Source organism: Callorhinus ursinus, unplaced genomic scaffold, assembly GCF_003265705.2.
Source record: "Callorhinus ursinus isolate GAN/ISIS: 27379988/994484 unplaced genomic scaffold, GSC_fseal_2.0 scaffold12, whole genome shotgun sequence".
Lineage (NCBI taxonomy): Eukaryota > Metazoa > Chordata > Mammalia > Carnivora > Otariidae > Callorhinus > Callorhinus ursinus.
The window spans coordinates 28,140,017-28,154,330 of record NW_027397074.1 but is presented as its reverse complement, the minus strand read 5'-3'; the positions used below and the strand labels follow the sequence as shown (position 1 = coordinate 28,154,330).

The 14,314-nt window shown below is 37.3% G+C and overlaps 1 protein-coding gene across 12 annotated transcripts in view; it reads right to left on the bottom strand.

The window, feature by feature from the left end:
• The window catches only part of PHF14 (PHD finger protein 14), a 200,073-nt gene extending 187,734 nt beyond the window's left edge, over positions 1-12,339 (bottom strand). For 3 of the 12 annotated variants that reach the window (XR_012380235.1, XM_073898888.1, XM_073898889.1), the window contains exons 1-3: positions 11,846-12,339; positions 11,236-11,346; positions 1,799-2,595 (exon numbers count right to left, since the gene is read on the bottom strand). Coding sequence is in view for 6 of the 12 variants with exons in the window: in XM_073898888.1 (XP_073754989.1) it covers positions 1,799-2,595; positions 11,236-11,346; position 11,846 (909 nt within the window). In the remaining 6 variants the exon portion in view is untranslated. The remainder of the gene's footprint in view (positions 1-1,798; positions 2,596-11,235; positions 11,347-11,845) is intronic. The other 9 variants (XR_012380233.1, XR_012380234.1, XR_012380232.1 and 6 more) reach the window with 6 other exon arrangements.
• Between the last annotated feature and the right edge of the window lie 1,975 nt (positions 12,340-14,314).

The window sequence follows — 14,314 nt, the reverse complement described above, 5'->3', positions numbered from 1 at the left end:
GAGGCGCTCTGGAATCACATTCCTTTGGGACTTAACCTAAATATATGAAGTCCCATTGTTTACTAAAGTCTCTCCTGGTAGAAAAAAACCTAAAAGCATATGTGGCCTTCCAATGCATCATAAACGAGAGTCTACAACCTCCTAAGCAGTATTTTATGTATTACAGATTATTAACAAATGGATAATGTATACATTTTACCTGGCAAATTCCTAAACATCTGCAGGTATTCCCCACACCAACACATAAAATCTAACTCTGTCTTTATCATTAGCCAGCTTACTTTTGTGAATGTCAGGCTAATAAAAATGAAGAAAGTAATGCTGCCAAAGGTAAACTTATTCAGTAGATATTGACTACTAAATGCTATAAAATAAACTGGATACAAGCCTACATCAAATATGAACAACTGATTTTTCCATATTTCTATTTCCCTAAATTGGCACTGGGAATATGGAACTGTTTGTGCTACAGCATATAAATACTATATTATATTCCAAATGACAATTTCCCGTTACCTAAAGATAAGACTTTAGATAGATAGCACTGGAGGCAGGCAACATTCTTCATATGCAAGTAGATAACCTAGAAGTTAACCAATGTTTATAATATATATATTTATTATAACCTGCTGTTTCATCACTACTGACATATAAGCCCCTCAGAGCCTGTTACTTTATATTTTGGCAAGAAAAAAATCACAAAGTTTTTAAATGAAACTTACTTAAAATAGGTAATCAATGCTATGTAAAACTTGTAAGTAGAAGAAATTTAAAAGAATACAGCATAGAAGAAAAATCCTTCTACCAGTTTAACCTTTTTCAATGATATGAAAAAACAAAAAATAAGTGCTTGCTAAAGAACTGAATTTTTGTGACAACAAATGCATTAACAGAAATGACAGACTTAATTATTATAGTTCTACATGTTGATGTAACAGGTACATCTACATGTATGACGACAACTCAATCTTGCTTTTGAAGAAAAACATATACATAAACACACAGACAAAGAGACACAAATGTGTTTGACTGAAGAATCTTGAATGTTGCATCTTGGGCCCAAAGGATAAACCTAACTTTCGGTAGTAGAACTTCAAGTGGAAGAACTGAGTCATTACTGTAGTTTTAGGAAAGAAATGTTTGTCTTATGATAGGAGTGTTTGATTTTTCTTTTTCATTTCTTTGTAGAGAGAACTTATTCACTAAATATATGTAAACATATAGTTCTTATTTACTCCCATACATCTAAAGCAAAGACTTGGTGACTATTCAGATGATGAGTGCTACAACTGGTAAAGGAATTAACCTTAAAATCAATCTCTCAAAGTCTGAGGCAATCATTAAGCTGTTTGTTGTCCTGCTCTAAAGTAGTCTAGAAGTCTAAATTTTCATGTGGATATGGACATAGCTAAGTTGAAATAAAGGTGACCTTTGTTTTCATACTCCACTCAGCACCATTCAGCAGTCTATGAAGAATGGGGTGAGAGGATAGAAAGGGGAAAGGAAAACTACCATATTCCTAGTCTATGGATATAAAAATATTTCTCTAACTACAAAGACTGTGAGCTCCTTGAGGACGGTGATTATGAGCTCCTTGAGGACGGTGACAAATAGTAGATACTCAATAAAGGCTGGTTGACCAAATGAATAAATGTTACAGTTAGGGCGCTCATTCACTCCCACAGCTGTCTATAAACAGGATTTCAAGGAAGCTACTTAATATAATGAGTAGAATGGTTTAGAGAAGAATTCCCTTTTCCCCAGACAGACAGATATCATAAAAATTGGGTTGATCTACCTCATTACTCTTGCTTTGAGATAGTGTCAGGCTATCATTGGTCAGTTCCTCATCATCAGCACTGTTTCTGCTAAGAACTTTACTCTTCTTCTTCTTGCAACCCCCTTCACTGGCAGGGCTGCTATGATCTTCATCATTGCCTTCATCATTCTCATCCTCATCACTCCCACTTCCCTCATCTTCATCATCCTCATTGTCTCCATCACTTCCTTCTTTCTGAGATGCAGATCTCCCCTTTCTCTTTACTACAGTAGGTCGCCAATCATTGTCATCCTCACTGTCATAGTCATCCATATCATTCAGCTCTTCCATGGATACAAAATCCAAAAGTGGTCGATTTCGACGAAGGTTCCACTTTTTTGGCTCACTGACTTGTTCCTCTGTAGTGGTTGTCGTAGTGGGGACTGAAGGAGATGTGTTAACAGCAGGAGGACTTGTGGCTGGTGTGGTGGAAGCAGCAGAAGCAGCCACAGCATCAGATACTGTTGCTTTTTCTTTTTCCTCTCTCTCCTTCTCTTTCTCCTTTTCTTTCTCCTTCTCTTTTTCCTTTTCTTTCTCTTTCTCCTTTTTCTTTCTAGGTCTTTCTCCATTCTCTTCTTCCTCCTTCTTTTCCATTTTAATTAACTGTTTTTCTGATGACAGTATTTCTTCCTCTGCAGAATTTTTAAGTTGTTCTTCTTTTACTTTAATATCTTCATTCAGTTCTTCTTCTAAAATATTTTCTTCAGAATCACTACAGGAACCTTCTCCACTGTCCTTTGAAGGATCTTCACTTCCATTACCACTCCCTTCAGAATCTGTTGAAAATATGAGAAAAAAAAACCACACATATGTATATACATACACACACACACACACAACGCTGACACAAATGAAACCACCAAAATTTGTGAGTAACTTGCAAAACAATATAAACAAATTTAAGTCAAAGAATGGTAGACATTCCCAACCTGATTAAATAATAAATCAATGAAGTTGGTATAATGGTTCTAATTCAATATAGCACTAATGAAGATGACTATATGTAACTCTAAATTAAAATATGCTTTCAAAAGAGGAGCACTATCTTGTGTCAAATGGCTCATGCTATATTCGGTACCCTAGAAACAATTTTTTTTCCCTAAAAGTAAAGGTGCTTCTTTTTAAATTGGGCACTTGATTTTAACTTAATGATATAATACAGACCAAATTCTTCTTCTCTTCCATCTTCATTTCATAAACTGTATGAACTTACAAGCATTGAGTCACATTCAGAACAAGAAAAACCTGGCCCAAAAACTTGGTCTCATTTATTTTACTCTTTACCCAGCAACAATGAACACAGGTTATTTATGATAGTCAACATCCCTAACATACTAATCAATTTTAGGAGTATCAAGTTCACAGGTGAAAGGAGACAGTAGCAGTGGCATAGTAAATGGAAGTTGCAAGAGCAGTTATCAATTTTCCTGCTATCAGGATACTGTTCATATCAATTAGAGCCACCTAAACTTTCAAAAATTCTAGGCAGTAACTACGATAGCCCCCCCAGAATGAAAGAAATTAGTAATTTTTTAAAAAACGAATCCATCTTGGAAATGAACAACCACGGTTGTCGCTAAAAAGATAGGCTTAGACTATTAAAAAGTTCATACAGAACTACAAGCTTTCTAGCAAGTTTCTTCCATTCCTGCCTAGGGCAGTGCAGGCCATCTTGGCCCAAGACTACTCAGTAACCTTCTGATCCTCTTTACACCTAATCAAACAAATAAAAATCTAAAATCTGAAATAACGAGGAGAAAAAAAAAAGGAAGGGGAGCTTAAAGAAGTAAGAAACAACTAGTCATAGGTCATGGCCAACAACTATAGTAAAACCTGTAGGGTGATACATTCTTTGAGCCTATAACTAAGAAAAGGATAATAATAAAATGGTGAAAAAAGTCTATGTTTCCACACCATTTTAATTTCTGTTAACTCAACCAGCCTTAGCTACTATAATTAAATGGATATTAAAGTAAAGAAAGTTAAAAAAAAAAGTAAAGAAAGTTGCAATTAGTATCTGGTATCTAAAAATCCTTTACAAATGGCTAAAAAACAAAAACAAAAAAATCCTGCACGGCGCCTGGGTGGCTCAGTTGGTTAAGCGACTGCCTTCGGCTCAGGTCATGATCCTGGAGTCCCAGGACTGAGTCCCGCATCGGGCTCCCTGCTCAGCAGGGAGTCTGCTTCTCCCTCTGACCCTCCCCCCTCTCATGTGCTCTCTCTCTCTCTAATAAATAAAATCTTAAAAAAAAAAATCCTGCAAGTTAAATCGATTAAAAATACAGACTAACATACAATAAATATTGATTGGCCCTACAAAATAATTGTCAATCTCAAGATTACCACGCAGGAACCCACAGCTTATTCAAAACTGTTGTGAAAAAGCACTCTCATCCTAAACAATCTTAGGTAGGATACAAGAACAATATCATGTAGGTCAACAATACCTTATTTGAAACTTATGGAGCCAGGTATCTTTCAGAATTTTGATTTTCTTTTCAGATTTTAGAAGGGAAGCATGGTGTATACACAATATATTACACTTAAAAATCTCCAGTGAGATCTATGGCACTATCCTATAATCAAACACATTTCTGCAGGGAAAAGTATAAATATTTACAAATATTTAAGGAAACACTACAAATAAACTATCATTTCCAGTTAGGTTTTACCAAAAACAAGTTTGTACCAAACTTAGGAAACACCTTTGGATTTGTAAGCTTCTTGAATTTCAGAGAGTGAATCCAGTATCATCCACAACTAGGTAACTTCTTTTCACTCCAACAGTTATACAAACCATTAAGAAAATTATGATTTTTTTAATACCACTCATAATTAAACCCAACCTACCAAGAAAAACTACTTCTGGTAAAAAAACAAATAATAATCATAACAATTTCTAGATATTTTTAGATAAGAATCTAATAAATAATAAGCAGAGTTGACCAAACACTTCTAAGGCAAAAAGAGTCTGTGCATACTAACTACAGAAGACTGGAACATCTTGCAAACAATGGCATAATTAAGAGAGATATTTTTTAAAGTACCTAAAAAGGGGTGCCTGGGTGGCTCAGTTGGTTAAGCGTCTGCCTTCAGCTCAGGTCATGATCCCAGGGTCCTGGGATGGAGCCCCACATCGGGCTACCTGCTCAGCAGGGTGTGTTTCTCCCTCTGCCTCTCACCCTTCTCGTGCTCCCCCCCTCTCTCTCAAATAATAAAATCTTAAAAAAATAAAATAAAGTACCTAAAAATTATTTCTAATAATTTTTTCTAATAATTATTTCTAATAATTTTTACCAATAAAAATAACAGTAGATATAAAAGTTAGAATAACTGGGGCACAAATGTGGGTACCTAATCAAAACTGAGACCAATCCAACTTCGCTATTACTTGGTAAATTTTGCTAAATGTTAAGAATTGTTATGATTTTGTCTTGGTTGTTGTTGCCAATGCCAATCATTTTTTAAAAGTATAGGGGTGGGGGACACCTGGGTGCCTCAGTCAGTTAAGTGACTGGTGATTTAGGCTCAGGTCATGATCTCATGGGTCAGGGGATCAAGCCCCACGTGGGGCTCTGCACTCAGTGGGGAATCTGCTTGAGATTCTCTCCCCCACTCCCTCTCCCTCTGCCTCTGCCCCTCCCCTGACCCACACATGAGCACACTCTCTCCCTCTCTCCCTCAAAAAAATAAATAAATCTTAAAAAAAAAAAAAAAGTATGGAGAAACTGATACTCTTTGATTGTTTTTGTTTTGTAATCATATCTGAATAGAAAGCAATCTGAAAAGAAAAAAAATATTTAAATGCTTTACATCTGTTAACATATTAGATGAATCTGAAATTTTTCCACAAATCCAAATCCTAATAGCTTACCCAACCCTTCATTCTCCAAATATAATATATTATCCATACTCCAACTGCAGGCATCAGGAATATATCAAATTTTATCTTTGATTTCTGAAAAATAACTTCATCTGATTAGTCATCACTTCTTTTTGATACATATGCACTTGAGGGATGGAGATAAACAATATTTAGTTACAAGCATAGCTTGAGAAAAATGACAATGAAAAAATCAGTCTTTGGCTGTCTATAATTCTATTTTTGTAGGCTACAAAGAAAAATGTCTCATTATTACAAATTCAAACTGACTCTGTGTCATGTTCCAAATCCATCACTCTTACATCTTTTTTTTTTTTTTTTTTAAAGGTAATAGACTAGAGAAATAAGTCAGATGCTTCTTAGCATTAGAAGAGAAGTAAATCTGGGGCGACTGGGTGGCTCAGTTGGTTAAGCATCTACCTTCGGCTCAGGTCATGATCTTGGTCGGGGTCCTCGGATCCAGCCCCGCATCACGCTCCCTGCTCAGTGAGGAGTCTGCTTCTCCCTCTCCCCTCTGCCCCTTCCCCCTGCTCCTGCTCGCGTGCTATCGATCTCTAATAAAATCTTTTTTAAAAAAGGTAATTCTAACTCTACAACAGAATTTGTTCTTTAGGAAAAAAATTAAAATTGAAATCCCTCCTTCCTATTCAGTTAAATAAAAGGTACCTTTCTCAAATATACAAATATATCAAAATCTCTCCAAGCAATAGCTATTTCAACTAACAGAAGTTAGGGAATTTTTTAAAGATACAGAATTAAAAAACAGTCTTCAAGAATTCCTTCACAATATTCAATGCTTAAGTTTTCCCCATGATAAATACTGAACAATAAAATAGTATTTAATTCAGTTTTATTTTAGCTTTGCAATATAAAGAATCACCTTTGTCTATCAACCTTAACTATTCCATTCATTGATCTAGTGCAACAGTAATTAGTATTTATAAATATACACAATACCTAACAGATTACCAGTCTACTGGTTATTCAGTTATCACCTTGGGGCCATTTTTTACTAATCCTGTATTTTCTCTTTTTTAAAAAGCCAGTCAGTCAACACAACTCATCCTCTACTCATCATCTCTAGTTCCAGCTGTGTCATTTAACATTTTCTGAATAAATCCAGACCAGTGGTTCTCAAGTAAGAACAATTTTGAGTTCTGTCCCAAAGAGAACAGTGGCAATGTTTAGACAATGAATGATTGCCATGAAAGTGGGGGTGGGGGCAAGAAGGGAAAATGATACTGGCAGTTAGTAAGTAGAAAACAGATGCTGCTAAACATTCTACAGTAAACAGGACAGGCCATCATTACAAAGAATTATACAACACCAAATGCCAATAGTGCCGAGATTGAGAAACCCTGGTCTAGCAATTAAGGCCTTAATTTGACCTCATTATACTTGCCCAGATGCATCTCTTTTATTCTCTTACTCAATCCTGATTCCCAAATATAAGTATTTTCCTGCGTCCACACTTCTAACACTTAATACATTGTTTCCCTCACCTAGATTGCTTCTCTTTCAGTTCCTATGTTCAACTGTTAATCTCCTCAATGAATTGTTCTAGATAAATCCAATCTAAAGTAGTCCTATCTCCTTGACTTGAACTATACAAAATAATCAATCATGCTTTGTATTATCTGTTATTTTACTTATTTAGTTATTCTGATAGTATCACATTTCTTTGTGAATTCACCATAATATCCAGCCAAGTGCTCTTGAACAAAACTACAGATCATCAATGACCATTATCTTGATCCACTTAGCCAAAATTAGATTAAGTAAAAAATACTACCAAAGCAAAGTCTCAGCCTGACTCTTCCAGCTAATTTTCTGGCGTTCTGGCCTAATTAAACTTACTATGGATCAAGATCTAAAGTTAATCACCTTACTTTGGCCAGCAGGTTAGAAGGGACACAGCACTGCTATTCTGTCTCATTTAATAAAAGTCATATATGCACTCATCTTTAAAACCCTTCCACTTATATATCAGATAACTAAATGCAATCTATCCTAATCCCAATTCCAGGACCAAGTCTCAAATATAACCACTTAAACTAGGTCAAATGATGAAACCGCCAATAATCAAAAATTGGTAATTTCATATGGTTCAATTTAACATCTCCACATATGGTTCTTCTGGTGACTATCACCATAATTCTAATATGGTTGTACTCTGTCCTCAATCAAAAATGAGAAATCTAGGGGCACCTGGGTGGCTCAGTTGGTTAAGAGTCTGCCTTCCACTCAGGTCATGATCCCAGAGTCCTGGGACTGGGCCCCACACTGGGCTCCCTGCTCAGCGGGGAGCCTGCTTCTCCCTTTCCCCCTACCCTTCTCACATGAATAAATAAAAATCTTTAAAAAAATGAGAAATCTAACTCTAATTTCACATTAAAGATAAAAGATCTATTTTCAAAAATGTTTGTACTTTTCTAAAGTCAGAGGCTTTTTTTTAGTTATTAACCATCAAAAATCAATCACTTGACAATCTTACTGGCAGGTCATTTTTTGAGCAATATTTATCTTTTTCTATTTTATTATCTGAGAAACACATGAATAAAATTATGTTTATCTGCAAAGGTGTTGAATATAATCTTTCAAAACTCTACATTCTTAAAGCCGAACAGAAGTAGAAGTTTTGTAGTCGGAATTTCTGATTTCAAAATGAAGAGAAGAAACTGATGCACAGAATCTTGTCAACAAAAATTAAGTCCAACCAATCTAAGAGAGTCAGTAGTTCATTCAGTAAGTCATTTCTAGACATTGTTTTGAAAGAAGCTTTGATCAGACAGATGATTAGCTACTATTTCTCCACCTCCAGTGTCATCTAGTCACATGTAGGGTTGGGATTCCACAACTCTAACATGACTGAAAACAGTGATAAGTCTAATGTTTTATTTAAGAGTCCAACTACCTCAGGCAAAGAAAGGATTCAAACAGGGAACACTGGTAATCTACAGTAAGCCACTATGTTAGCTATGAAGGACACCAATGCACATTAACCAAGAATGGAAAAGAGGATTCAATTTCTATTATTAACTATTTTAAACAAAATCATTTACTACTATAATCTCCCTTCCAGTAACATAAGAACTACACAGCGCCCAAGGAAGTAAATTACAAATAGAGCAGACTAACTATGATGACAGGAGGGAACAGAAAGTATATATTTTTTAGTGCTTTGAAGATATTTTTTAAAAAATTATCAGCCTATCAGTGAGGTCATATGATACATGTCTTTCTCTGATTGACTTACTTCGCTCAGCATAACACCCTCTATGATATGAGGAATTCTTAATCTCAGGAAACAAACTGAGGGTTGCTGGGGGGGGTGGAAGGGATCGGGTGGCGGGGTGATAGACATTGGGGAGGGTATGTGCTATGGTGAGCACTGTGAATTGTGTAGGACTGGTTGAATCACAGATCTGTACCTCTGAAACAAATAATGCAATATATGTTAAGAAAAAAAAAAAGAAGATAGCAGGAGGGGAAGAATGAAGGGGGGAAAATCGGAGGGGGAGATGAACCATGAGAGACGATGGACTCTGCAAAACAAACTGAGGGTTCTAGAGGGGAGGGGGGTGGGGGGATGGGTTAGCCTCGTGATGGGTATTAAAGAGGGCACGCTCTGCATGGAGCACTGGGTGTTATACACAAACAATCACGGAACACTACATCAAAAACTAATGATGTAATGTATGGTGATTAACATAACGATAAAAAATTTTTAAAAAATTTCAAACATAAAAAAATTATCAGCCTAACAAAACTCATCCTCCCACTTTTCATACATAATTGATAATTCCCATCAACTCTGACTAAGATTTAACAAGGTCAGGAATCTCCATTTAGCTTGATACCAAAAATTATCTTGAAAAAGCAGTTTGTAACATTAAATTGTTTTAACCTTTGTAAAGAGAAGTGATACCTGTGAATGACTATAACTCAGTAAACAAAAAGAAAAAAAATCTACAAAATCAGGATTTGTTGTCACAGAAACAATTATGGAATACTTAAAGATTAAGCTTCGGAGTTTTTTCATAATGGTATTCAAATGAGTCGTAACTTCTGAAACCCAACAACTATTGTAACAGTTAACAATCTGGACCAAAACTGCATTCTAACCAAAAATATTATCTACAAAGATTCTCACCAAGATAACTTAAAAAGTTCTGGCTCCTTTCCCTTCCCTTGCTTTCCTCCTTTGGAAGGACCAAACATCAGTAAGTTGACTAATAAAAGGGAGAGAAACTGGCTGAGAAGCAAAGGTTAAAAGACAATCAAGATAAACTTAACTTTTTTGATTGTTGGGAGTGACCTCAATTAGTCACAAAATCCAAGTAGTTTCAGTTTAAGATTACATCTATTTACTTTTAGGATCTCTGCAGCAAAAAGACTTAAATTTTGGAGTCAAAAGACAATGATTTGCATCTATTATGGCCTAAGTGACCTCCTGCAAGTTCTTTGAACTCAAGTGCCCTGTTATCTGTAAAATAATATTTCCTTCACTAAGCTATTACAAAAGTTAAATGAGATTATGGAAATAAAAAGGTCTCAGTAAATCACCACGCAAATTCTACTTGTTGATGCTATTTAAATAACAGAAACGCAACATAACCTTATTTCATCTCTTATCATCCCTAGCAGGTTAAAAAAAAAAAAAAGGGAAGGGAGAGTGTTATGACTAAGCACAGAAAACTCTCTGGGGGAACACTTTAAAATTATTAAAGGGATGAAACTGAAAAGTCTTTATAAAACTTCCATCAGAAGGGGCAAAATTATAAGTAATTTTTACTGTACGTGTGTTGTAGTATTTTTCACATAAAATGTACATTTTTCAGATTCCTGCAATTAAAACTATACATATGTATCTATATATGTGAAGTATAATAAACAGAAGATACCATGGAAAACCGTATTTTTGTGTTTTCCAATCTTGTACAATGTGAACGTATGACCTTCTTAAAAGTTTGTTTTTAAAATCACAAAATATAATGAGTAAACATGTATCTTTGTACTTCAGAGAGTTTTGAAAAGCCCAATCCACAAGGTCCAACACCCACCACAAAGTACAACTTTTTACCCTGGTCACCTTTATTCTAGTTAAGGGAGCTAATAGACAAAAAGCAAAACTCCCCTCAGAGGGTGCCAAGTGATCTGAATAAAGAAGAACCCTGTTCATGGCTCACATTACTCTCAGGATATTATTTGACTTCTGGATATTTTTTCCCCCTCTATCCATAAAATAAGCTTAAATTATTTTTGAGTAAAAAACAGAGAAAACGCTTTGGTATCTGTAGTATAAGTTCTTTTCTGCCTCCTAATTATCTGAGTATCAATATAAACAGAAGCAATGATAGGATCTAGTGAAAGGATCTTCGGGAAATGTGAGAAATCAAATGGACAAAATAAATGAAGTTTATGTGCTTTAACTTTAAATTAGCATCTTAATCAAAACCGATTTTTAAAAAGGATCTGAAAATAGGCCCAACTTCCAGAAAGCTGGGAAAAGGGAAGAAAAGGAAACATTTACCTGAGGCATCTCCAACTTTAAAATCACTGTCATCTGAACTATCATAATCGAGAGCTTCTAACAGAGAAGCTGCCAAAGGCTTCACCTGCCTCCTCTTGGAGCTGCGATCCACTGTTAAGAGAAAAACATTACATCGTCATTAATAATCACGCCAAGCACAGACAACTGTGATGCTAAGGGAAGATACAGATGACCTCGTGCAGGGAATCTGTCTAATTCAGTTCTCAGCAAAAAGTGTAGGAAGCTCGCTTGGAGTGGGCACACGGGCTGGGGAGGGCTGGCCAGCAGCAGAGGCGGCTCCAGGCTGGGGTGTGGCAAAGGCGAACCCAGGCCAACCAAAATCAAAGCTAACCCGCATAACATCCTCTTACATTCCTGCGACTAGTTCATAATCCCTCACTTAGACACGGAGACAGTCAACAGAAAGAAAACGCGAAGCCCAGATAATTAAAGAAGCCTCGTTCATTCTCGCAGACTGTGGAAGGGAAGCGCCCACGAAAGGTCCAGCTTCCAGCAGAAACCTGCCACCCCCACCCTGCTCCCACAGGCCCTGACTTCTAGAAGGGCTGAAATGCACCTTTCTCCCGGCGGAGGCCTCCAACACACTTACTAAGGAATCCGTGAGGTGGTCGTTTGGAGGAGACCTAGGGAGAGGCTGCGAGAGCCTGGCAGCGCTGAAGTCGGGACTGATACCGCGGGAACAAATCCGAAAGATGCTACTTAAAATCGGCGGCGCCGCCGACCGGGCCCGGGCGCCTAGAGAGCAGCGCTGAGGTCCCCTCCCGCCCCCCACCCCGCCCCCTAGTCCTTGCCGAACCGGCCCCGGCCGCTCGCGCCCCTTCCCACGGCGCTCCAGTGCCAGAGGCTCCCTCAGGCCCCGGCAGCTCTGGGGAGTTAATTTCCTCCGTTAAAACTGTTAGAAAAAAAATAAAAGAAAGAAAAACTTTATTAGCTTGCACCAGAAGCAACAAAAGACCCAGAATTTGCAAAGTCCGAGGTCGTTTGCCTGAGACAATAGAGAAAGCAACGACCCGGATACAGCTCGGAAGAGAAGGAAGTGAAAACACACGGCAAAGCGGGGCCCTAAGAGCAGCAAGAGCCGTGAGCGCGTGCGCCGCAGTTTCAGGCGCTCTCTTGTCTCTCCTGCAGGAGGAGCCGAACAGAGCCGAGCGAGAGCCGAGAGGGAGCCGAGCGGAGCCGAGTATTGACGAGCGGGAGCAGAGAGCCCTCCCAGGCCCTGAGAGGCTCTTCCCACAAATCACTGAGGCTCCACCCCCCGCCCAAATCCGTGGGAGGCCAACGTTTGTTACTGGTGTTTGTTTCTTAAGTAGTTACTAGGAGTACACTTTACAGAAGGAGGCGTTGCTAGCTTAAGTTACTACCAAAAACATAAATAATACCGACAGCAACGTTCTACCTGCTGCCTCTGCAAATCGCATCGCTTTAAATACCTTGGAACGTGTGAGTATTTTATTTCCTGAAAGAGGGAAATGTGAGAATCGCATTAGACTTAGCTGCTTTGAAAATTACACTGTAAGAGAGGGAAAAAAGCATTAAGTTATAGTAATTAAGTATTATTACAACGAGTGTACTGTGGACAGTCATTTTCATATAAATAAAATAGACAGTATTTAATTTTACTAAGAATACATCTAGGGGAAAATAATCCATTTCACAAGTAGATTGTGTATTACCTCAGAATGTGTGTCCAAATGAATGTGAATGCCTTGCATTCACTTAGGAAATTTAATTTTTTAGATGAATTTTTAAATCCATAAAAACTCAGGTTAGTGTGTACAACTGGATATGGCAGTCCTTCAACAGTTTCAAACCGCATTTATTTACATACAGGTTAAATACTTTTTAAATGATATTAAAATGTTAGAATTTGACTAGTATTAATACTTTTCAAAAGTTTATATATCAAGGACTAGAATTGGATGAAGTTGATTCAGTTCATTAGTTTATTCCACACATAAACATTGAGTGGCAGTGTTTGTAACATGGGGAAATAAATGTGTAGGAATCAAATCATATAATGCATTAGTGAAGCTTACTCTTTAAAGAAACGTGTTAGATTATTTTGTGAACTGGAATTGAATTTTATAATATTAAATTTGACAAAATAGTAAATATTTACTACAAAGTAGTATAATTTATGGATTGATTACATGGAGGCTGGACGGCCTGCAAGATAGTTGTCTCTTTCCTTCCAGAACTTAAGGTACAGTAAGGATACAAACAGGTAAGACAATTGCTGTATATTGTGAGACAGGCTACCAGAGAAAGAGTACACATGCTAAGAGGAGAGAAGGCACTCAGGGAAGGCTTCCTAGAGAAAGTGATAGAGCGAAACATAGTCTGAACTGACCTGAGAAAGTGAGAAAAGGAGACAGAAGTGTTCCAGACCAAGGAAAGGTCATGGGCAAATGCTCAGGGCTAAGGATTGGCTAGTTAAATTCCCCAAAAGCTGGACTACTTCTAATGTCCCAGGACATTCCACCATAACAGTAGCTGTACAAATTATATTGCAACCTCATCTTTCTGTGTTCCTTATCCCTGCTAAAAATGTAAACTCCTCCAATCTCTAAGAGTCTCTAGTCCCCTGATCCAAACTACCACTGCTATGTGCCTCCTCAAACCATTCTACAGTGCTGTAGAAACTTAAATTCCAAAATTTTACAACCTTCTTAGTAAACCCTCTTCCTTTTCAATGATTATTCATGCACTTCTTGTCTAAAATGGAAAGTTACCCTGCAGCCCTCTCAACTGGAGGCCACTCAGCCTCCCACACCTCATTTTGTCAAGATCCAGAGGTGGCATCTAATCCTTAATACTACCCACTGGCCTTCAGAACTGTTATTCCTCCAGTTAAAAGCCTAGCAACTTAATTATTTGACCAGCTCCACTTGAGGAACTTAATTTCCATTCTATTTCAAACATGAACCATACTAAGGATTGTTTTACTTCTGAGGTTAGAGAACCAAACATTCCACTCTCCTCCTAGATTCACTGGGAGGAAGTATGCTGAATTATCTAAAAGGGAAAAGACACTCCAAAAGCTAGCATTTAAGTTTCT